The sequence below is a fragment of the Narcine bancroftii genome, chromosome 12 (assembly GCF_036971445.1).
Source record: "Narcine bancroftii isolate sNarBan1 chromosome 12, sNarBan1.hap1, whole genome shotgun sequence".
In the NCBI taxonomy this organism is placed as follows: domain Eukaryota; kingdom Metazoa; phylum Chordata; class Chondrichthyes; order Torpediniformes; family Narcinidae; genus Narcine; species Narcine bancroftii.
Genome location: NC_091480.1, coordinates 18,878,298 through 18,904,760, shown reverse-complemented (window position 1 = coordinate 18,904,760; position 26,463 = coordinate 18,878,298). Strand labels below are relative to the sequence as shown.

The 26,463-nt window shown below is 39.7% G+C and overlaps 1 protein-coding gene across 4 annotated transcripts in view; it reads right to left on the bottom strand.

The window, feature by feature from the left end:
- Nucleotides 1-26,463, bottom strand: part of LOC138746950 (bMERB domain-containing protein 1-like) — a 47,053-nt gene that overhangs the window by 19,079 nt on the left and 1,511 nt on the right. For all 4 annotated transcript variants that reach the window (XM_069905696.1, XM_069905699.1, XM_069905697.1 and 1 more), the window contains exons 2-3: nt 9,589-9,718; nt 2,599-2,672 (exon numbers count right to left, since the gene is read on the bottom strand). In XM_069905696.1, the coding sequence (XP_069761797.1) occupies nt 2,599-2,672; nt 9,589-9,718 (204 nt within the window). The remainder of the gene's footprint in view (nt 1-2,598; nt 2,673-9,588; nt 9,719-26,463) is intronic.

Here is a 26,463-nt window from a genome sequence, read left to right as displayed (position 1 = left end):
AGTCTGGATATCAGATGAGGAGTTACTCCCCACAGGATATCCAGAATCTTGTAGCCATGGTGTACCTGTGTTTAATTGGTCACAAGTAAAACTCAGGAAAATGGAAGGAGATTCAGTGATCATAATCAAGGGTAAGTGGTTAGACTCTCTCTGTTTAGAGATGGCCCTATTTTGACACAAATGTGACTTGCCACTCATACCCTGACATACAATAACTAACTAATGCAGAATAGCACATTAAAAATATGTGCATGACTTCCCTGATCTGACAAAGACAATGAGAAAAAAAGGGTACAACTGAAGAGAAGGATTGGGGATGGGGGAATTTGATTGCATTCTTAACCCCTGTCTTACATTGGCTGTATTCTGTGAAGTTGCTGGGGCCTAATTTAAATGGCAAAGTTGCACAGCAAGAATGTGTGGTTCATTGCAGACACAATACCACAATGCACCTGAAGTGCATACAATGGAGACCTGCAATCTCCAGGTTTTGCAACCTGGCAACAGGAGGAAACGATCAGTAATGCTGTTTTAGTTTCCTGTGGAATATCTTGGGCATCTCCCATCCTCTCTCCAATCTCCCATTCATGAATTGGACTGACACTATGCCCCCAACACGCACTTCACCCCACAACTCCCTCTCCAATACCAACAGTTCATCTCGCACCCATTGGTGCAGTCCAGGAGTCAGCGTTTGACAAATTATAAAAGCACCACTGGTTGTGGTAGAGGGAGGGAGGGAGTGGGGGCGGGTGGTGGGGGGGATGTGAAGAAAGTGGGGAAATTGACCTTGCAGGCAAGATTACTGCCAGATACAAAATCAGGGCCCATATAGGTTGGGGAGGCTTCTGCCAGTCCCATTGGATTGCAGAATTGGGTACAAGCTGCTAAACGTGGCTGTGATGCAGGGTCCAGCTCAGGCTTGGCAGCCAAGGGCTGCTGGCGGCTACCTTTTTGAAACCAGGAATCGGGTCCAGGACTCGTGAGCGGGCAATGGTGAGCAGCCTGACAGCTTCCTAAACAAATCTGGGGATTCAGAACCAGTGTCGATGGGTGGGAACTGAATAAGGGACCTTCAGCTTGGGGTTTTCTGCCAAACAACATGGCATGAGGTGGCGGAAGTCACGGGGGCACCCAAGGCAGCTGCATCAGAGAAGGCGGAGATCCTTGACCATTCTTGTTTCTCTTTCTTCTTTTAATAATGCTGCTGGAATTGTGCAAAGGTGACTCTTTGCCCCCTGTTGAACAAAGGAAAGATTTTTGTGCATAATAATTTGAATCTTAAAACAGAGACTGTTAGTACAGTTGAGTGATAAATGCAATTTATTCCCAAAGACCACAACATTACAAAGTAGTAATTCCATCAAATGTACTGTAATGCCAGTAGTTTCTAAAGGAATAAAGCAACTATATTTAAAAGTGTTTTCACAATCTCTGACCCAATTGCTCCTCGAAATCTAATTTGGATGTAATGACTAATAAAAGTGACAAAATGACTAGCTACTAGGAGAGCGGCAAAAACTTGGGTTCAATCCTGACCTTACCATTAGTACAGGTGTCGGCTGTGTGGAGTTGGCATGTTCTCCCCGTGACAGCTCTAATTTTCTCCAAATGCTTCTATTATCTCCCAGAATCCAAAGCCATGTGGTTGACAGGTTAACTGGTCACTGTAAATTACCTCTAATGTGGGTGAGTAGTAAAATCTGGGAAGGGTTCAAAGAACATGGGTGGAATTTTTTAAAAAGGAATTAAAGTAGGACTTGTGTAAATCGACTGTGGATGGTCAACATGGAGCTGGTGGGCCAAAGGGTCTTTAACCGTGCTGTGCCCTCCTTTCACTCCATGACTTTTCGTTTGGCCACGTGCAAAGACTGGAACGTTGCGTTGGTCCATCTGGTGATGTCGAATGAACAAAAAATCCTCTTGATCATTCATTCCAGAATTCAAAATATGTGGAGCAGTGACTGACTATAAACAATTGTTGTTGCTTCATTTTGGCAGCGGATTCTGTCCCATCTCTGATAGCAATACAGCTTCTGGCAACTGAAAAACAGCTTCAATTAAAATATAAACTAGCAATCTAAAAGTTACTGCTGGAAAAGAAAACACAATTAAGTGTCTTCCATCTTCTTCGAAACCTCACCTCCTCTGGGAAGGTGCTGCCATAGTGATGCTGTCATTTCACAAGTAGCTATGTCATCACATTGTTTGCTGCCTCATCCAGTTTCTTTCTGGATACTGAGCTTGTGTTCCTGGGTGACAGAAAATGCTTTGCACAAATTTCACTCACCGTATTTTCTTCCTTTTGAATTAATGGTATAAAACACTCCTCAATTCAATTTACTACCATTCAATCAGAGAGCACTGCCGCATTTTATAATAGTCCACTGGAGCTTGTAACCATTGTAGTATATCAAGTGGTCAACAGCTTAGAATAAGCATTGGAATCCAAGAGCTCTGAGGAAAGTTGTTAAGAGCAGTCATGACTCACTAACCCCAAACTTTCACTTCTCTATTAATGCACAGCTGTTAAACGGAAGTTTAAAACAACTAAAATATCCTGAAGAAGATGATTGTTGATTTTAAACATTGAAATACCTGATATGGAGACTAATTGTTGGAGCTCCTGCTTGAGATTCATTATTTCTTTACACAGCTGAATATCATCCATCCTGCAAATCAACATAATAATTTAAGGAAGATAAAAGAAAACTATCAGAATAAAAAAAATCACAACATTTTTTGTCATTTTTAGGCACGTACCTTCATCCTTGAATCTATCAGTGAATAAATACCTTAACACAACCTATTGTATCATTTACACTTTTGAATCCAAGATTAATAAAAAGGAAACATTATATATCCCTTCAACCAATCGTAGCTCAGTGACAGCACCCGTGTCTCAGAAAAATACTGGTTCAAATCCTGTTCCAAATTTTCAATTTTGAGGTAAAAACAGAATATGATGGAAATGCTCCACAGGTCAGGCAGGATCTCTTGAGAGAAAAATAGGATTAAAGTTTCATTGATGTCCTTTCATCAGGAAACAGGCATGTTTTAAGTTTCAGAGCAGGGCAGGGATGAAGAGAACACAGGAAATGTGTGGGTGGAGACTCAGGGAGATTAAAAATGGTGGTTGGAACAAAGGGTGCTGAACACTTGTCAATCCCAGCTGATCTATCTGGAGGAGAGGTTAATAGAAGGGAATGAAGGAGAGCTTCAGCTCCATCACAGATACAACACATCTCTTCTTTAAAAGGTGGGGGCTGGCTTTAGATTGTGCTTGCCATACAAAATACTTGCCCTTTGGTGACAAGCCCATCCAATGAACATCAAGTTCGTACAGCCTGGATATAATAATAATTCTCAAAACAGAAAATGCTGGAAACACTCAGCAGGTCAGTCTGAACCTGAGGAACGAGAAACAGTTTACAGCTCCCAGTTCAGGACCCTTTGTCAAAGTGTTTTATGTTTTGTTTCAGATTCCCATCATATGCAGTTTTGTTTATATTTGATTGAAAAACCATTCTAAAACAGCAGCCAGTAATGAAATTGGCATGTTCACGGAAACAGTGGAAATTCAATTTGTGTGGCAACACCATTGCTGTGGGGTCCCACAATCTACATGAAATATCACAATCTATTAAGATAATTGATGACCATACATCAGTGGTTCTCAACCTTTTTCCACTCACACACCATAGGATGCCATAGGTGCTCTGCGGTTAGTAAGGAATTACTTAAGGTAGTATGTGAATGGAAAGAAAGAGGTTGAGAACCACTGGCCTACACAGATGCTTGCCTTTAAATACCCAAGTAAATGCATAGCAATGGCATTGGCTTGGCTCCCGTTTAATCCTCCAGCCCTCAGTTGTCTCAGACTTAGTAGCATCATTCCATGTTCTAGTTGAATCACTCTGATTTCATGAAATCATTGGGGAATCTCTTCCTACCATGAAAGACATACATAACTCTCCACACACCCCTCACGTAAGCTGTTCTCCCTTCTGCCATCTAATAGGAGGTACCATAGCACTCGGGAGCTTACGTCCAGAATGGGCAACAGCTTTCTCCTCCAAGCCATCAGGCTCCTGAATATATGGTTAGGGTACAGCAAACTTTTACTGTATACGTCCTAGTATTTTAATATTTCAATATGTTTAACTTCTATTCTAACTTCTATTAATGTAAATATGCTCCGTGGTCCTGGAGAAACGCTATCTTGTCTTTACTGTGCGCAAATGGTATGAACGGTAACTAAAGGTGACTTGACTATGGGGGTTTGGTAGATGCTGGATAAGTGAATTTTCCAGTTGATTGAGGCTGTGTGTTGTGTGAATGGAGAACGTACAGTGAGGTGCAACAACTTTAAACTTCCATATCTTTTTCCCATTTCTTTTCAGCAATTTTTTTTTAAGCTGGTTGCTTGAGGCTGGCAGTTGCTCGAATTCTGGACAACAGGGATTTTACTGTATATTATATGGTCCTGTGGTAATTCAGGTCTTAAAGGCACTTCATGGTGCAGCACTAAGTCATATAATCACACAAGGTGCCCGTGTCTAAGTCATATAAACACACAAGGTGCTCGTGTCAATAAAACACTGGGTAGTCAAGGTAGTTAGCAACTGAGATGCTAAAACTGGCTTCCTTGGAGGGAGGATTAAAAACCTAACGCATAGCTGATGGGAAAAGTGCCAACAAGAGGCTTATCCCCTGAGTCGGATCTGAATTTCCATTGAGAATATTTACTTGACATCACTGGTTTCTTACAGGTGCATGAGTTCATTCAGAGTTATACTTTCATCATTTCTGTTGCTCAATTAAATCTCTCAAGGCAGCTTGCCTGACTGAAAGCTTCAAACACACCACCTCCCTCACTGGAAATTACACAGAGTAGGGTCAGAGGAGACATTGGAGGAGGATTATTGGGCCAAGATCATCCGACCTCACAGTAACAGGTTAATTATTAAATTTATGATTTCATGCAACCCTTCTTGAGTGCCTGAAGATTCTTTAAGATTTACACCTTGCAAAGGCAAATAAAATGTCAATAACAGCACCATTTATCAAAAGGCAGTTAAATCTAAACAAAACAACAGTGGCTGGTAAAACACTGCATTGGTCAAACTGTGATCCATTCCATTTTTTAAGGTACCCTTACTCTATGTCACCACAACAAACTCATCTCCAATCAGTGATACTTCTCTAAAAGGAATCCTTTTTTTAAAATATTTTTTAATTTTTCACACTATGAACCATATCAACCAAAATATGTATCAATGTTTCTCATTAAATTTACACAGTGGTCTTTTCTCCCCTTCCCCCCCCCCACCCACCTCCCTCCAATACCCATAAATATTCAACATATACAATACAATAAAACCATAAAACAAGATCTTCACACAAAGGAAAATAAACAAGAAAAATGCGTCATCTATTTATCACACACTGAATCTAGTCGTTTTGTCTTATCATTTTCGTTCTCATTTTAGGGGATGGAGGTCATAGGCAAGCTCTCTCTGATATGTTCCATGTACGGTTCCCAAATTTGTTCAGATATTGTGACTTTATTTTTTAAATTATATGTTATTTTTTCCAATGGAATACATTTATTCATTTCCATGGACCATTGCTGTATTCTCATGTTCTCTTCCATTTTCCAAGTTGACATTATACTTTTTTTTGCTATGGCTAAGGCTATCATAATGAATTTTTTTTTTTGCACTTTATCCAATTTGAGGCCTAATTTTCTACTTCTTATGTTACTTAAAAGAAATATCTCTGGTTTTTTTAGTATGTTATTTTTTGTTATTTTATTTAGTATCTGATTTAGTTCTTCCCAAAATGTATTCACTTTGGTACATGCCTAAATTGCATCTAGTGTTGTTCCCATTTCCTTCTTACAGCGAAAACATTTATCCGATAATGTTGAATCCCATTTTTTTAATTTTTGAGGAGTGATTATATACCCTGTGTAACCAATTATACTGTATCATGTGTCTTTGGCTTGGCTTCGCGGACGAAGATTTATGGAGGGGGTAAAAGTCCACGTCAACTGTTTATTGTATTCTTCATAGTTCCAGAACATAACTTTTCCCAGACTTCATTTTTTATTTTTATGTTTAGATCCTTTTCCCACTTCTGCTTAGGTTTATAGTTTATTTCATTTTCCTAGTTCTATCTTAATCCAGTCTGGTTTTTCCCTTGTCTGGTAAAAATCTGATAAATACCATAATTGTGCGGCTCTATAATAATTTCTAAAATTGGTAGAAAAACGTAGGTCTTAAATTGTGGTTTGTCAGAAATATTTGAGCATTTCCCATTCCCGATGAACAGTAAGGTTTTCCCTCTTTGAATGAAACTGGTGAAGCCCCAGGATGGCTGTCTTCACGCAACAAGCACAGAGAGGAATGAATTGCAGAACAAATCAGCTGATGCAGCTGAAATCTGTACTTTCTGAGGCTTCCTGGGAATAATGTTAATCACCAAGGAACTGTTCACTACTTCAAATGTGTTTTTAAATGGAGTATGTGTGTGTTTGTTTGCTGCTATCCGTTGTAATTAGCTTTGCCAAAGCCACAAAATTGCTGATAGAAATTGACATCTCATTTGAATGAAAGCCTTCACAGATGTGGATATTTAACAAAACTTGCCATTTACAATCTTGGCAATCGTTCAGCATGAACTTCCTTGAATTTCACATTTCTCAGGCATGGCTTCATTGACGATCGTCCATTGACGATCAGACTGTAATCATGTTTCCTGCCTTTCTCCAAGGAAACAGGCTCGCGTTGGGGACAGGTCTCCAAAGGGAAGGTAACCGGATAGAAATCTTAAATACATCATGGAAATCTCTCCTCTTTCATTTGGAGCTTTTCTCATGTGGGCTGCTCTTGTCAAGGACACAAAGGGCAACTTTATATCAAAAGTCTAAGAATGATGTAAAATTCAAATACAGATAACTAATCATCTGTGAGCATTCAGCACTTGAAGGCCACATTGCTTATGTCCAATGTGTGGATACTTGGCCATATAATAAAGTTCAATGCGGCACTGGCTCTAAGAAGCTGTGTGCCACAAAATGCTTTGCATCTCCTAATGATTAGTAAACAACTTATTTCTTAATGGGTCCCATAATAGGTTCATGTGGCTTTCAATATGTATCTAGAGCACACACATCAATTTGTTTTGTCAGTGGAACACGATGGGCAATGGTGTAACAATGCAGAAAAATGCAAGAAGGGTAAAATCGTGGTGAAAAAGGAAAGATGTGTATGATTCCATGAAAATTAAATCAAGATTTTGCATCAAATACCAATAAAGTTGTCTTAACCTGAAACTTTGACTCTCCATTTCCATCCACAGACATACAGGAGCTGTAGGTTGAATGGATGGCATAGATTCGTGGGCCAGAGGGCCTGTTCATCTAATTTATTCTATATTTAGATTTAAACTATCCAAGATGGCCTCAGCGGCCTCTCCGGAGCGGGTGCTGTAGGAACCCTCCCCAAGTCAGTGCCATGCTCAATCCCTGAGTTGATGAGGATGGAGCCTGGAATACACAGAGTCAGGCGTTGAAATTTGGGGAACTCCAAACAAGAGTAGACCTCCAAAAGAGGCCACCAAGTGTACAGACCGGATGACCGGGGGAACGGAGCTTACGCTGCGGACCGAGGGATCGAGGCCTCTGCGGGGCGATGTGGCCTTCAGTCTTTGGTGCCGGAGTTGACGTTGCCTGTGGCCGGGAGTCAAGAAGACAGCACGGCGCGGTGGGAGGAGGCATCCTGGAGGAGGTGTCCGGCGAGGCAGAGTTGAGGGCCCAGTTCAGGGGTCCTCAAGAGCACTGGGGCCTCATGGGGGAGATGCTGTGGCATATCCAGTAAATCTGGCCTTGATGGCGGCGCGGTAGTAGCCTGCAGCGGCCTCTTCGGGTCAAGTGAACGGACTCTAGTGGACATTTTTACACCTAAAGACATATTTTAACCTGCCTCCCCTGTAACTATGGCCCATTCTCTGAAAACCAATGTATTGTGGCACTGTTTTATATACATTTTAAGTAGTTTTGTGTAATTGGAGAAGTGCGTGTCAGAGAGATAGTTTAATTTTGTGATATTTCACTGTCCTGTGGGGGGATGGTGGCGGCTAAGGGACAAAATGGCAGCGCAGCAGTCATTTACAGTGGCCTCGGGACGTGCTGCTTCTGTTCCTACGATGTTCATAGTTATGTTGTTTTTAAGTAGCAGCGCAGGTTCAAGGACAAGCCTACGACAACTACTTAGACATACAGCACGGTAACAGGCCATTTCAACCCATGAGTCCATGCCACCCAATTTACACCCAATTAACCTACTCCCCAGTACATTTCAAATGGTGGGAGGAAGCCGGAGACCCCAGGGAAAATCCTCGCAGGCATGTTGCCTGACCCAGCAGCTCGTTGTCTGCTCCAGATTCCAACATCTGCAGCCTCTTGTGAGTCTCCAAATATGAAAATGGGCCCCTATGGTGGAGAGCCATCATTTTCAATGCTGAACCTATTTCCTGTTAAATTGCAACAGAGATTTGCATCTAGATTCATGAAGAACAGAAGAAATGGAAATCATTGCACAGACCTTTACTTTCTTGTTAGCTGTGCTTTTGGACAACAACAAAAAAGGAAAATGAATATACATGATAACCCCTGTTATCTGGAATTCAAGCAAGCGGAAACCTCAAGCAACTGGCGAAAACAATAGAGGAAAATAAATAAGTAAACAAATGGAAATAAATAAGTAGAAATAAAAAATTAAATAAAAGTTTAAAATTCTAAATTCTAATTCTGAAGTAACACATAAACCTTTGGTGAAGATGGGAGCAAATATTCAGTCTGTGGAGGGCCTTGGTCGGGCTTTGCTCGTAGCGACTGCTTGAACAAAGTTGTGTTTGAATAAAGTGGCATCGCCCAGGATGAAGAGCTGGTTGATACCACTCGCCGTGAGGGTGACTCTCTTAACATGTCTCCTTATCCCTGCTTAGTAAGAGTACTTATTTTTATTAATGTATTAATAAATATATTAGTAAGCTTTATCTGTAAACTTGGGGGAGGGGAGTGAATTGCCATGTTATTGTTCATTGTTGGGTGGCTCCGTGGAGGGGGAGGAACCTGCAGATGTAGCGATGGTTAAATCATTTCAAAGAATGTGACTGAAAATAAAGTAAAATGCTTTAAGGTTTATATATTCATACGTGAATTTTGTTCATTGTAAGTATGGTATTTTTGTCCTTTAAACTGTTTCTTCTTAATGCAGGTATATTAGTTAAGCATTGTTAAGAGTGAGTCTCAAACAACCAGAAAACTCACTTCTCCGGCATCTACCAATCCCCTTTAAGTGCCAGATACCAGGAGTTTTCCTGTATCTTGACTGTTTTTTTTAAAAGAACTGACAATTAGACATTTGGCATAATACAATAAAAAAAATGACCCTGAATCAAACCAATTTTTAAAAATCTTGCATTATGATGTTAACTTTTCCATTATTGAGAACACACTTGTAGTTCATCTGTGGAAAATATGTTCAAGTTTCATGGTGAATCAGACGCGCAAATACGTACATAAATCGGAGTTCAGATTCCCTCCTGACCAACACCTCCCGAAGTTGCTGGATTCGTGTCATTTCCATCTCAATTTCATCCGGAGTCGTGGTCATATCAGCCATGGAGATGATGTCAAGCTGTCCTGCCACTGTGGAGATAGTAAAGCCACATTGGATAAACTGTAAAAATTAGAATTTCCATCTTTCTTGAGAGCATCTATACTCCAATAAGGTGCCTTCTCTCAGTAGCTACATGGACACTTGCAGGGAGGAGGGATAAGATACGCTGCTAACTGCTGCACGTCATTATCTTTATCATATACAATAAAACCCCTGATACCCGGCACCTGCAGGGATTGGTAGATGCGGGATAAGTGAGTTTTCTGGTTGCTTGAATGCACAACTAACATCAAGCCACACCAATTTTAAACTTCCGTATTTTTTTGCCCATTTATTTTCCGCGATTGGTTTGCCAATTACTTGGGGGTCGCCTGTTGCTAGAATTCTGGATAACAGGGGTTTGATAGTATTTAGGAAATGCACTGAAGGTTTCCTGATCGTCACTTCTCACACCTGCTTGCTGGTAGTGCTCGGTACAGGATAGTAACACGACTCTGAAGGCCTGGTAGCATGAGATATTATTGCTCCAAAATCAGTGGAAAGAGGCAAAATTAAATAATGTTCTAAGGTGTTATCATGCTCTAATCAGACAAACTGGTTGCCATAATATTGTGATGGTGACTGTCCTGGGCCTTAGAATCATAAAGGAACCAAGTCACGAAGTTATTTTAATTTTTTCATTCATGGGCTTTTGAATATTTCAGCATGACCTCAGTATTAATATGAAATCTGATTGCAGATGAAAGTTTAATTGTGAAGTTACACTTCCATTCATTGAAATGGCTCCAGAGTGGAAAAGGAGTGAGTAGGTTTTCACCTCAGGGTCTTTGTCCTCGGAGCCCAGTTCCCCGCTTGCTTTTTTCGCTCATTCCTTGACAAGCGGCTCACGACTGAAATGTTGACCGTGTATCTTCATCTCTGCTACATAAGGACAGTTGCTAAGTTTCTCCAGCATTTTTGTTCATTGTGTTGCCTTTTCTAACTTGCATTACCAGCAATGGGTCAAATGACCAGATTTCAGGTTTATGGTCAGAGTACATACATGACATCACATTACATCCCTGAGGTTCTTTTTCCTGCTTATTGGTAGTGCCAAAAAAAACCGTACACAAGTATACAAATAAAGAAATGTAAGCCAACTGACTGTGCAATACAGAGAGACAAAAAAAATCAAGTCCAAGAGTCCTTAAATGGGTCCCTGATTGAATTTGTTGTTGAGGAGTCGGATGGTGGAGGGGAGGCAGCTATTCCCGAACCTGGTTGTCTGAGTCTTGAGGGACCTATACCTCGTTCCTGATCGCAGCAGCGAGAACAGAGCAGCACCCCTTTCTAATCCGAATGAAGGAAGCTTCTGGACAGTTTCCTCCCAGGTGGTTGGGTCTAAATCTACATTAAGGCAATCATTTCACTAATAATGGCTTTGCTAAGACTGCATGAAATTCATTAATGATCATGGAAGTTCAGAATTGCATTTTATGCTTGAGTGGACATTGTTAACTGGACTGAACCGTTAGCAGCTGCCTCTCTGTCAGGAGATTTAACACACAAGCTTAGCTGAGTCTTTAACACAGTCCTGAAAGAGTGATGCCTCGTTGAAGGTATTCTGCTTGGATTAGGTGTCAAAGTGAGGCTTGTGCCTGGAAATTGTTTGGAGACAAGAAAGGTACATTAATTTAGTGGCATTTTATTTTGAGCACCAGAAACGATGGAATTTTAGAGTGCCTATAAACGTCATGTGCAAGAGAATAAAACTTGCAGGTTCTGTGTGGTCCAAGGCTGTTTGTTTACAGGGATGCTCAGTTGGGGAGTAACTGGAACTGAGGAGGATCTGGTTACTGGACACAGAAATGGTCACGAAAGACCACTGAGGGCAGGCAAGGAGATGGTTCAAATTACAGCAGTCAGCCATCCTTGGGATCAGGCTGGAGATTTGGGGTAGAGATTGGGAGTTTTATTTTGGGCCAGGCTTGATTCAGGATTGGGAGAGTTTGTATTAATGACTGTTTCCCAGTGCAGACAAACCCCCTGAAGTGACAATGATGTGGGACATGGAAACGCATGTGAAAATTCCTTCTCCTGAATTGACCACCTCCCTCTGCACACCACACACAACCATACCAAAATCATGTATTAGTTAGGCAAACACTGTACACTTTAGATGCCTCGGGCGACACGGTTGGTGTGGTGGTTAGTGCCATGCCTTTACCGCATTGGGGTTTGAATCCCATGCTGTCTGTAAGGAGTTTGTACGTTCTCCCCATGTCTGCATGGGCTTTTCCCCTGGGGCTTCGGTTTCCTCCCACCCTTCAAAACATACTGGGGATTGTAGGTCAATTGGGTGACATAGGCTCCTGGGCCAAAATGGCCTGTTACTGTGCTCTATGTTTACATTTAAAAATTAAATCTCTCTTCCTTCAACGTGTTTAATATATTGAGTATCCATGGACTCTGAGCTCTCAGTAAATCATGTATCTTTCCTTTACAGTTTGCTTTCATTGTTTTATTGAAATAATTTCAGATATCACATTATATGTTTCTCCTTCATCTGTAAGATTCAGATGAATTCTTCCCCAATAGAGCATCTGCACCTGACTTTAAAGGACAAAAAATTATTGACAGTATGTCGGTCGTTCCATGATATGACAACATCAGTGGCACTAACATAGGGCCACAAATCTATGCCGTGTCAGTCTTTTGAAAAGGGGCAGATATTAGCTGATCCCTTTGACATTTCTTCCTACACATTGAAAAAGTCCAGTGTCTAATTTTTGCCTGGAGGATCTTGATATGCACGGCCCTTGTCGGCATAAGAATTAGTGACAAGTCTTTGGTCGTAATTTATTAGTTTCCTGAGGCATTCTGAGATTACGGCATACTGATGCATAGGCCAGTTCGTGTATCTTTTGTGCTCTGCTCATCAGCCTTTGAGATAGAGTTTTCAGGATTGTGCTGCTTGGAGAATGTGTGCAGCTGAGATTGTGTCCTCATGTGATACATTCTCAATGTGAATACTTTGCATAAAAACAAAGAACACTCTAAATGATGATGAGCTCTTCAACAGCGCCACATGTAAACTGGTGTGGTAGAATTAAAAACAAAATGAGGTATTTTACATTCATTTCAATATTAATAAAATAATTGGACAATTTAAATGAGAAAACTACATTAAATATATTGAATTATAAAATATCCACAGGCTAAATAATACGTATAAAGCCAGATTTGAAATTATTAGCCTTTTTTTTTGGTTTGGTATAATTGTTCGTAGAATTCTCTGAAGTTTTCCTTGATCTCCGTTGGATTATATGTGATTTGTTTGTCTTTTTTCCTTGATGCCAATACCATTCTCTTAGTTTGTTCTATCTTAAGCTGCCATGCTAGAACTTTGTGCGTTTTTTCTCCTAGTTCATAATATTTCTGTTTTGTCTTCATTATGTTCTTCTCCACCTTATATGTTTGTAGTATTTCATATTTTAATCTGCCAATTCTCTTCTTTTAGTTGTGTCTTCCTTCATTGCTAATTCTTTTTCTATATATGCTATTTCCCTTTCCAACTGCTCTGTTTCCTGATTGTAGTCCTTCTTCATCTTAGTTACATAACTTATTATTTGCCCTCTGATGAACGCTTTCATTGCGTCCCATAGTATAAACTTATCTTTCACTGATTCCGTATTTATTTCAAAGTACATTTTAATTTGTCTTTCAATTAATTCTCTAAAATCCTGCCTTTTAAGTAGCATGGAGTTTAATCTCCATCTATACATTCTTGGAGGGATGTCCTCTAACTCTATTGTCAATATCAGGGGTGAATGGTCCGATAATATTCTAGCTTTATATTCTGTTTTTCTTACTCTGTCTTGCATGCGAGCTGATAACAGGAATAAGTCTATTCTTGAGTATGTTTTATGTCTACCCGAATAATATGAATATTCCTTTTCCTTTGGGTGTTGTTTCCTCCATATATCCAAAAGTTGCATTTCTTGCATCGATTTAATTATAAATTTGGTTACTTTGTTCTTTCTGTTAATTTTTTTCCCAGTTTTATCCATGTTTGAATCCAAATTAAGGTTGAAATCCCCTCCTATTAGTATGTTCCCTTGTGTGTCTGCTATCTTCAAAAAAATATCTTGTATAAATTTTTGATCTTCTTCGTTAGGTGAATATACATTGAGTAAATTCCAAAATTCCGAATATATCTGACATTTTATCATTACATATCTCCCTGCTGGGTCTATTATTTCCTCATTTTTACTGATTAATATAGCTTTGTACCTACAGGTAGTGTAGTGGTTAATGCCAACGACCGGGGTTTGAATCCGGTGCTGTCTGTATGTTCTCCCTGTGTCTGCGTGCGTTTCCTCCGGGTGCTCTGGTTTCCTCCCACCCTTCAAAAATGTACTGGGGTTGTAGGTCAATTGGTGTAACTGAGCGGCCGGTTACTGTGCTGAGGGTCTAAAATTTGTTTTAAAAAAAAGCAAAATCAAAATGCTGATTCAGCCCTCAAAGTGTAACCCATGGTTCCAAGAATCACAACAGAAAACAATAAATAATATTATCCTTGGCAGCATGTAGGATTTATGTGATTTTGAAGTTTAAATAAACTTCTGAAATATCAAGGTAGGGTTTCATAAATCTAATGTGAACAACCTAGTTAATTATTCATCATTTAAGAGACATCTGAAATGTTTTTCTTACTGGAAGCGGCCAGTAGATTTTATTGAGGATAAAGATTAGTAAACTCTCAGCTGTAACTGTGCAAGTATCCAGGAAAAAGAGATGCACATTTATCAAATTTTAGGTAACCTGGGCCTCCATCTGGTTCCACTGTCACTTCTTTAACTACTCCTTGTGATGCACTGCGGTGACAGTAAGCAGACAAAAACTTTGAAAGACTGAACAACAGTCATTATTCTAATTAAAGTCTTCTGCTGTAGTCAGCTGCAACTCCGTGTGACTGACCTTGAGGGGCTGGATGTGGCTTATATCCCTGTGGATGATTGACAGCCGGCCAGGTGTGGTCTGTCCTCCGTTAATCTTCCTGCAGGTACACAGGTCGCCCCTGCAGTAGGCTAGTGGTGTATCACCACATTCCTGTACTAACCTTTCTCTCCAGCTCCCCCCCACAACACCCCCCCACCACCCTCCACCACCCCTACCCACACCTTGCAGTAGGATCTCCCTCTACCTGTCTCTCAACCGCTCCAACCTTCAGTCCAAATCACTATCACTTCTTGGCTACTACCCAGCTTCTTTCCACCTTTGTAAATATCATATCACCACCACCTCCTCCCCTCCTCCAGCAAAAAGCATTGAGACCATTTCTACCCATGGATGCTGCCTGACCTGGCAAGCTTCTCCAGCAATTCATTGATTATTCTAGTATCTATTCTATAACTTCAAAAAGCTTTAGAAATACTTCATGTATTTATTCCCAATTTATTTCCACTAACCACTACACACAATTCCTAACATTCTTAAACATCCAAAATCAGCAAGTTACGCCTATTATTAAGTTAATTTTGCTGCTAGTATAAGTGCAATTATTAATTAATCTTTAATTATTACTGATTGAGTTGTTTCCACATGGGATTATGTAGTGTTATATTTTTGAGATGTTAATTGCTCTGTTAGTTTTGTATATTGTCAGTACAAGCATGCCTTGTGCTCCTGGTACCAAAACAATAAGTATATTATTAATATTATAAATTTTGAATTTTGTAATGAGATTAATTTGAGAATATATTTACCTTCTTCTCCATGGATGGCAGACCAGGGAGCGCAGCTTCCCCACCTACAGCTCCAGATTGATCGTGACCTCTGCTGCACTCCAAGTTGTGTCTGCGTGGTCTCCCATGGGCTTCTCAGGGCACTTCGGTTTACTCCCATATTCTAACAATAAGATCACACGATATAGGAGCAGACGTAGGCCCAATGGCCCATTGAGCCTGCTCCGCCATTCTAATCGTGAGCTGATCCATCTACCCACTCAGCCCTACTCCCTGGCTTTCTCCCTGTAACCCTTGATGCCCTGATTAATCAAATACCTGTTAATCTCTGCCTTAAATACACCCATCAACCTCACTTTCACAGCCACCCGTGGCAACAAGTTCCACAAACACAAACCTCTGACTAAATTAACTTTTTTGCATCTCGGTTTTAAATTGACGCCCTTTTATCCTGAACTTATGCACTCCTTTCCGAGAATCGCCTACCATGGAAAACATCCTTGCCACATCAGGAAACATTGTTGTCACATAATGGCTGTTAGGTTAGTAAATGGTTACTGTAAGCAATCCCTGACTAATCATAGAGCACCGATGCCATAGGGATTAATTAAAGTGGTAGGTGAGTGGAAAGAAAAAGGTTGAGAACCACTACTCCAGACCCAATTGTTACTGAAATATTTTGCTTGAGAAAAATTGTCATTGGCCCATTTTCTTTGGAGTTCTGAAACCATGCACATAACGAGTCAATGAGGGACGATTAAAACAGTGGTTTTCAAACTTTTTCTTTCCACCCACATACCATCTTAAGCAATCCCTTACTAACCACAGAGTACATGTGACATTAAGTGGTATGTGAGTGGAAAGAAAAAGGTTGAGAATCACTGTGGGAGAGTGGGGGATGGTAGGAGAATCAGGTTTTAATGGGAGAGAAGAGGTTACCAGGACTGAAGTTGGGGAAATGGGACTGGTGGGCTGCTCTGAGAGCGGGAACAGACACAATGAACCATCTGACATCTTTGCCCTTTCATAAGGAAAAATGAGAATACAACACAGTGTAAATTACTCAAGAATTTCATTACACTTCTGTGTTTGCTCGCCAGTGGCTATACTTTGTGAGAAGTTTGAGGAGATTCAATATGTCACTGAAAACTCTCAAAAACCTCTACAGGTGTACCATGGAGAGAATTCTGACTGTTTGGATCACTGAGGGTGCCAATGCACAGGACAGGAAAAAAAAACTCCAGAGGGTTGTTAACTCAGCCTTCGCCATCACGGGCACCAGTTTTCACACCATCGAGGACATCTACAAGAGGCGGTGTCACAAGAAAGCAGCCTCTATCCTCAAGGATCCTCACCACCCAGGCCATGCCCTCTTCACGCTGCTACCATCAGGAAGGAGGTCCAGGAGTCAGCTTCTTCCTCTCTGCCATCAGATACCTGAATGGACAATGAACCACAGACACCACCTCATTTTCTCCCATTTTTTGCACTATTTATTTTGAAATGTAATTTAAAGTGGTATTTGCACCGTGATACTGCTGCAAAACAATGAATTTTGTGGCATGTTCATGACAATAAATTCTGATTCTGAATTCTACCATTTGCAAAGTCATAGCCCAGGGATATACGATTAGAGAGTGTGGCCGTTACACTTTAATTTAATTTGGAGACACAGTATGGTAGCAGGCCCTTCTGGCCCACGAGCCCACACTGCCCAAATAGGCCCGTGTGACCAATTAACCCACTAACCCTGTATGTGTTCTCAAAGAAGTATAACAAATTGTTTCCTCTGTTCTCTAGCAATCTCTCATTTTCATGGAGTTCAGGATAGAGCGCATGTTTGGAAGTCTGCTGTCGGGACATGTGAGTGATGAAGGATTGAGCCGACTGAATGTAATTCAATGCCTCACTGTACTCAGCCCTCCAGATTTGACCAGGGAGTGGAACGCTAAAGTTAGTTCATTTATCCCACTGATGGATGAGACAGCAGTGATTTCATTCTGTTGCTTTGAGATACCTGGTGTAGGTTTACATGAAATCAAAGCTGCCCTGTAGACATGCCAAATTTAACTTTTTTAACAATCAGATCTTCAAAACTTCTGTTGTTCACTCAGCTGCCCAAAAAGGCTGGTGTCAGTGCACTTGAGGTGAAATCATTGAGCGGTGGCTCCCAAAGGACAAAATCCCCACTGTGATTTGGGGGAAAAAAGCTCTTCGGCCACTGGGAGCAGGCATTTGAGGAAGGCCCTGGTAACGATGATGAACACTGGCAACAAGGATTTTGCTTCCTGAACACTTTGGGGTATATTTTATGGATTTTGAGCTGCTGATCATGAAAATCAGCTTAAAATGTTCCTATCACGTACTGACTTCTTTAGATGTATTTTTGTGATTTCCTGTCATATTTTTAACATGCTTCAACCATACAAAACCACGAAGTGCAGCACGTCGTTGCAAATACATTTTCTGCCTTCGCCCTTGGACTTCCTGGTGCAGTCAGTGACGAACACGGTGAAAAGTTTCACCAGGACATTTTGACCATGGAAAAGCTGCATCAGGGCAACTAGAATCCATCGATGCTGGCCCACTATTGTTGGACACTGACACCAGAAGCATCAGATGCGGAGGAGTCCAAATGAACATCAGAGGCAAATCATTTTTAGGTCAGTTGAACTAATCAATGTGTCCGCATCATTAAGCGATTAAACATGCCAAATTTAATAAAAGTTCATTTAATGTTTCTCCAACATTCTACATGACACAGAAAATCTGAAAATTATCTTTGGGTTCGGCTTGATATTGTCAATATTATAATCCCCAATGTTTTTTCAGGAAGCAAACCTTTTGAAAAAAACTTGTTGTCCAGTCTAATTTCCTCACAATTACGCAACTATTTTCTTCTCTTGAAGTAATGAAGTAACAACTGAAAATATTGAATGCAAAGCATTCCCAATCGAAAGGCACAGTTCCTGAAGCTAGAACTTCAACTTGAAAGGATTCGCATACCACCAACTACTGTATTTTTTTTTAATACCTTTGGGAAGAGGCCAACTTATTTTGGTTTCTCCTACTATTGCCATTATAATTTTAAATATCCATTCAATTCACGAAGATCCCCGGCTGATTCATTTTAATGTTCCCTATTACAGCACCAATTTATCTCTATTCCTCCCCTCCCCCAGAGTAAAATAAATATCCAGCAGCAATTTAACAACATATTGTGAATCTACATTATGGCATTGCCTACATTTCTCCACTGTGGTGTAGAGGCCATGATAAGCCATGAGCACAACTGACATTCCACTACATACACCAGGGAGTTCAGGGACATCCAGAGAATTCTGAGCAGACAGGTCAATTATATTTCATTTCTGGCCCATTGGTTTCCCTCTAGCTCCAGCCAATATATTTCATGTGGCCTCATCTTTCATCTGAAAGGGGGGTCTCTGACCTCCACTATAAAGGCAATGAAGGTAAATGGCTGGGTTTTGTTACACTTCATTTATTAATGTTTCCAGTTAATGTCTGTGTTTAAAGTATTTTTAATTTTTTTTTAATATATTTAATAAATACTTTGAATTTTTAAAATGATTTGTTTTGAGAAAGAGGGGAGAAACATCGGAGAGGATAAGCCGTCAGAGGGTCCTCGCTACCTGCGGCCTAATTGATGCCAATAGAGGGGCTGCAGCAGTGATGGTAAGAAGATGTTAGGAGCCGTGTTGTCATGAACAGTAAGCGTGAATGCTTGGCTGACATGCACGAGGTCTCCCACAGGATCACACCCATTGATTCTTTTAGCAAGGGTGACAAGGTTAGCGCAACGGCTTTACAGTGCCAGCGATCGGGACCAGGGTTCAAATCCCACGCTATCTTTAAGGAGTTTGTATGTTCTACCCGTGTCTGCATGGGTTTTCCCCTGGGGCTCTGCTTTTCAAATACATGTTCTGGTTTTTGCAAATACCAAATAGTTCGCTCACGACTGTTTTCTAGAAGGGCTTACCCATTAACACCTCAGCTCTGCCCATTTTTCTACTCCACAACATTCATCTTACTAAAGACAAATTCCAAAAATGTAAAATGTAACATTGGTCATATGGGTGTATTTGGGCACTGAATGCTTGTGGCCCTGTTACCATGTTGTATTTCTAAATTAAATAAAATTAAGTAAATTAAATTGAATTTAAAAGCTTGGTTTATGACTCTCCTTCGTCCTTTCGAACCTAATAACAAATTCAATTTATCATAGTTACTGCTTACAAGAAATTCCCTTACCATCAAACAGTAAATTAATTCTGGTTTAGTCATAGCCCAAAATGAGTCTGTTCCATCCTTCATCACAAATTCAATGTGGCCTCTTCCACTGCCTGTTCTACAACACGGTACTAATACATTGTGAATGTTTTCCATCATTTCATGGTTTGAACTGCACTATTCTCCTGTCATTAAAGTTAGAACTTTGTGTCATACAAACTTATTCCAGCTATGTATTTTTCTAAGTTCTGCATTTATAGATTTTCTCAAATCACCACTGCTATAAGCATCTGTGCATAGCCTCTTCAATAATTCACCAGGCCTCACAGCATCCATAGGAGATAAAGATATATTACCATAATTTTGGGCTTGAGGCTGTGTTTTTTCAACAATCACAGCATCTGCAGAGTTTTGTGTTTCAGCTCTGTGAGAGAGTATATACAAATGTTTTTGTGAGATCAATTGGAAAAGGTTTGTTAGAACCTTAGAACAGATCTTATTTGAAATACTGGAGCTCTGCTAACGCGAGACATATCGGCCCACAACTTTTGCAAGAGCTTTGAAGAGCGCTCAAGAGACTTCACTAATGGATTGTTATTTACAAAAGACAACAGATGAAAGATCTTGTTGGAGCTGCAGATTGTCTGGAAGAGAACTTGCTGTTCTAAGAGGGTCATGTGGTTTTGCAAGCAGAGAGAGTCAAACAGGCTTTCTCTCTAAGAAAGAGAGAAAGACTTCTTCTACAGTGTTAGAGCCAGCAGAAGCAGCTAGGACAGGAACAGGACAAGCTGGCAAGCTTATGGAAAGCTCCATTTGTAAGATGGCCTGGTCAAAGCCCTTGTGGTTCATGCAAGAGGAGAGGACTGGCTGTCTAATGTTTCACTTGGAATAAGTAAAACTAAAAGGAACTCTGTGGTGACCCGAAAGAAGGAGATTATCATCTGGAGAACCCTGAATGGGCAAGATTTGTCAGCAAGACACTGGAGTGGCTGATTAAAAAGGAATCAGTTGTGGATGTCCTGGAACAACAAATCTCTCTCTGAAAACTGATAAGAACCTTCCTGAGTGGTAATCATTTACCTTTCAAGCACCAAAGCCTGGTGAACATTATAAATGTTAAATTCTGTGCACAGTATAAGAATTGCCTGTAACCAGTGAACTTGGAGGAATGAGAAGTGAGATTGGACTGTGAACCAAATAACTTTTCTGAGCTTACATACACATTACACACATGTGAGCTTAGAATTAGAAGGGGGTTAAGCTAGGTTAGTTAAGTTAAATTAAAGTGTGATTCTATTTTCATGTTTAAAGATAATTAAAAGCAACTTTTGCTTAAGTAACCATTTGTCTTGGTGAATATCTATTGCTGCTGGGTTTTGGGGTCCTCTGGGCTCTTATCAGCTTCTACAAGAGATTTACAGCCTTTGAGTTTTTCTTTAATTCTCTCTTGCTGAAGACCACTTTTTAAAATTTTTTTTTAATTTTTCACATTGTGAACCAGATCAACCAAAATATATACAATGTTTCTCATTAAATATACCCAGTGGCATTTTCTCCCTTTTTTTCCCCCCTACCCTCCCTCCCCCCCTTCCCACCCCCCTCCAAAACCAATAAATATTCAACATATACAATACAATAAAACTATAAAACAATGTCTTCACACAATGAAAAATAAACAAGAAAAATGTGTCATCTACTTTTACACACTGAATCAAATCATTTTGTCTTCTTATCATTTTAGGGCGTGGAGGTCCGAGGCAAGCTCTCCCTGTTATGTTCCATGTATGGTTCCCAAATTTATTCAAATAATGTGACTTTATTTTTTAAATTATACATTATATTTTCCAATGGAATACATTTATTCATTTCTATGTATCATTGCTGTATTCTCTGGCTCTCTTCTGTTTTCCAAGTTCACATTATAGACTTTTTTGCTTCTACTAAGGCTATCATAATGAATCTTTTTTGCGCTTTATCCAGTTTGAGGCTTAATTCATGACTCTTTATGTTACTTAAAAGAAAGATCTCTGGATTTTTTGGTATGTTATTTTTTGTGATTTTATTTAATATCTGATTTAGATCTTCCCAAAACATATTCACTTTCGTACATGCCCAAATTGTATGTATTGTTGTTCCTATTTCCTTCTTACAGCGAAAACATCTATCTGATAATCTTGGAGAAGTGATATGTAACCCATGTAACCAATTATACTGTATTATGCGTAACCTTGTGTTTGTTGTTAACTAATATGGCTACACCTCCAGCTTTTGAATTATATGATGCTGCCGTTACGTGCCCTACCCAGACTCTCTTTAATTTGTTATGTTCCACTTCAGTTAGATGTGTTTCCTGCACAAATGCTATATCTATATTTTATTTTTTCAGTAAATTTAATAGCCTCTTCCTTTTTAATTTGGTTATGCATTCCACTAATGTTTATAGTCATATAGTTCAAAGTGGCCATCATGTCTTGTTTACACCTCTTTTCTGCTTCCTCACCACCTCCATCCCCTTTTTCCCATTATCATCTCTCAGTTTTCCCTTTTTAAACTCAATGTATGACAATACATTTAAAACATAAAATACTCCAACAATTCCCACACCCAATATTACCCTAACCCCAAATGCCCCCCCTCTCTGAGTTGCCCCTTATCCCTTGCTGGGCAACCACAACTTCCCTTTCCATTTGGGTTGTGATCTTGCTCGCAAGCATCAACTGATTTCACAGTGACGGTTATTCTCTCCCCACCCAACCATCCCAGAAAATACTTTTTTTTTTATACACAAAGCACTCCCCTTTTTTCCCCCTTACTTCCTTCCTTCCCCTCTCTTTTCCCTCTTTAGTTCTTTACATATACATTGTTTTTACATTTTTATATATACCTTATCACCTTTCTTCATTCTTATTACATCTCTTCATCTCTCCTTCTATCCTGCAAATGTTCTGCGAATTCTCCGGATCTGAAAACGGTCTGTTTTGCTCCCGGGTATAAATATTTTAATCACAGCTGGATGTCTTAACATAAATTTATAACCTTTTTTTCCACAGAATCAATTTTGCTGTATTAAACTCTTTTCTCTTCTTTAAGAGTTCAAAACTTATGTCTGGGTAAAAAAATATTTTTTGACCCTTATATTCCAATGGTTTATTATCTTCTCTAACTTTATTCCTTGCCCGCTCCAATATATTTTCTCTTGTCGTATATCTCAAAAATTTTACTAAGACAGATCTTGGTTTTTGATGTGTCTGTGGTTTCGGAGCTAGTGCTCTGTGTGCCCTTTCTATTTCCATTTCTTCCTGCATTTCTGTCATACCCAGGACATTCGGGATCCATTCTTTTATAAATTCCTTCATGTCTGTGCCTTCTTCATCTTCCTTCAGATCCACTATTTTTATGTTGTTTCACCTACTATAATTTTCCAACATATCAATTTTCTGAGCTAACAACTCTTGTGTCTCTTTAATTTTTTTGTCACTTTCTTCCAATTTTCCTCTTAAGTCGTTTACTTCCATTTCTACAGCCTTTTCTTGTTCTTCCACATTTTCTAATCTTTTCCCTATTTCCCTCATGACCCATTCTAAACTTCGCATTTTATCTTCTGTTCTTTTCATTTTTTTTAAAAATTGCACTAAATTCTAATGACAACCATTCTTTTAATGCTCTCATTTGTTCTTCAAAAAAAGCTTTATCTATATTCTGTCCATCTGTTTTACCTTCTATTTCACTGTGAAGATCTTGGTCTTCTTCCTCTTCTTCTGTGTCTGTACCTATGTTTGTGTCGTCTTCTCCTCTTTGTATCTGTGTCTCTTCTGATTCTCCTGAGGAGTTGCTTGTATCACTTTGTCAGGCCTCTTCTTGCTGGGCCTCTTCTTGTTGATCCTCCCCCCTCCTGGTCTGCTGATCTGTCGGGCCTCCTGCTGCTGCTCCTCTTGCCGTTCACCCCGTCGGATTTCTTCCTCACCTGGTTCCTCACTCCCTCTCGTGCAGACTTCCTCATCTTCCAGCTGAGAGCCCTGGTGTCGGGCGTCCCTCAGCTGGTCGCGCCGTGGTTTCCCACTCCTCAGCTGACCCCCCCTCCCGTCAGTGTTTCTTTTTACCTTTGATTGTGGACTTTTGTTTGGCTTAGAGAGTCATTTTTGCAGTCCACTGGTCGGGGGGGGTCGCAACTCCGCGGGTCACCAACCTCAGAGATCGGGCGCTCTTCGCCACCATGGCTCCCCGTTCCTTTGTGCAGGTAAGGCCTTCTTTCTTTTCCGGTCAGTGACTTTTCTTTTTTCCCTGTTGTTTTTACTTTTTCCTTCTTGGGTGCCATCTTCTTTCTCTTCTCTGCAACTTTATCTTCTATTTTTTATACTTTATATTTGTTAAGCTTTGTCTTTTCTTGACTTTTTTTTCTTTTTTCTGGAGAGGGCTGGTTTTACCCTACCGGCCACTACTCCATCACGTGACTCCCCGAAGACCACTTTCTATGATGTAAATAATCCTCCTATTCTCCAAATTTCCCTCTGTTAAAATTTCATACAATTTGGAATATTTGTCATCAGACTTCATTAATTCTTACTGGATCCTACTTTGTAAATTGATTGTGTTTTTTGCTCACTTCCTTTGACTCTTAGGACTCATCACTGAGAACAATGCAGAATCAAAAGAGGCTATTCAGCCCATCATATATGTGCTGGCTCTTTGACAAATTTTCCAATTAAACCCATATTTTTGTACTTTCTACTTAGCCCCTGCATTTCTTGTCCCTTTTTCAGAGTATTTTTAGAAAGTTATTATTGGGAATGAATGCAAACCATATCAGTTCAAACGTGTCACCTTTCTTCTTTTTCTAATTACCTTTGACATGTTCCCAAGGTTCACTTGGGGCATCTGATTCTGGAAACATATTTTTAAAAATCTACTTTAACAAAATTCTTCATGCTTTTAAATACCACAATTAGATTTACTGTTCCAATTTCTCCACTCGTTGGGGGGAGCAATCCAAATTTCTCTATTTTCTCAACATAACTCGTTTTTTTTTAATTGCTGATAACCTCCTAGAAAATCTCACTGAACCTTCTTCAGGGTCTTAATACCCTTCCTAAAAAAATACTGATCACAATTCTTCACGTGGGGCCCTATAAAATGTTAAGATTGAATTCTCTTGCTTATCTTCAATCTTCCTATTCAAAAACATAATGTCTCTCTCCTAATTTTGCATGCTGTTTGTTGAACTAGTTTCACCTCTTTCTGTGTCCTCTTGAAATTTGTGACTGTCCATACTGATCATTATAAATTTCTGAATTTGTGCCTGGGTAATTTTTAGGTAATGTGCCTACATTGAAGTTTTGCCCTGTCTGGTCAAGTTCAAGTATTCACTAAAATCACAGAAATGCTGAAGGAACTCAGCAGGTCTCACAGAGTCCATTAGAGTTAAAGATCTATCACTGATGTTTTGGCCCTAGGCCCTCTTCAAGGTATGGAAAAAGTTCCTCCAGCCTTTCTGTGTTTCACAACAATCACAGTATCCGCAGACTTTTGTGTTTCACTCAAGTATTCACTGGCCTTGTCATTGGTATGTACCTTTGTGAAATTCTTCCATACAGTCAGGACATGCAAGACGTCGGCAAGACAACATCTCAACTGAAGGTAACAAATTCAGCTATTTTTTGAAGTAATAAAGAAACATTGCCTGATTCTTCACTGGACTCTGTCCTATCACATTCCAGATCCAAGATTTTATATTTAATTTTGTTCTAGTAGGATCTTTTTTGAAAGATACAAAAAACTTTCCAGACGGAAACTAAAATAAACTTCATATCCCATTGTAAGAAGCGATACAAAATATTATTTTTAGATAAGGAAGCATAAATCATGAAGGTATTTTTGTAAAGTTGGCCGCATTAGAAAAAAAAATGAAAACTATTCTTCAAAAGATTAAATATGCCTCACCATACAAATGATTTCAGTTTTACACATTCGAATAGTGGGTGATGAATAAGAAATATTACAAGTCATCAACCTAACAGTGAGATAAATGTATTTTGTGTGTGAGTGTGTGACTGACTAAACGAAGAGAATAATCTATTTACATATCAAAATATTTCCTGTTACGATAGTTAAATTTCAACATATGCCATTGATGTTAAAATATTCTCATTTGAGAATAAATGACCCCATTTTCCAAACTGATACTTATTTCACAGGGTTTGTGTGTTTTATTGGTCATTGCTAATCAAAATATTCGCCACTACAATCACTAAAACCTACAATCATTTTATCAGACCTCACAGATGAGAACCTGGAAATCACATTATCTTGCTCAATAACTCAACTTGATTTGACCCAAGGTTTCACGCTGAATTTTACTCCGGTGGAGTGTTTCGAAAGTTATACAAGAATCACTTCTCTGAGATTCGATGTCAAGTTCACAATCGCATTATGAAGCAGTGTCTCTGTCCAAGGAAAATGGCCCAATTTGCAAGTTAACAGTGGTCACTTTAATCTGCGCTGCTTTTACAGGGGAATAGGGCAACCCACCGTTTTCTATTCCAGGTGACCATTCTAAACCTGCAATATTTAATGACATATACTCCTGTGGATTGTTCTATCAAACAATTAACATTGGAAAATCAACAAACATCAGGTGAGATTCTGCATCATTGTTCTACAAAGACTGGCGTGATTATAAAGAAACTGCTTCTCGCTGCCCGTTTTGTGTTGGACCCTGCCCGTTCCTCTTCTGTGGCCATGAAGCTTGTCCGCTGGGCAAATGGTCAATAGTTGTTGACTCGGACCGGCTTCCTACTCCG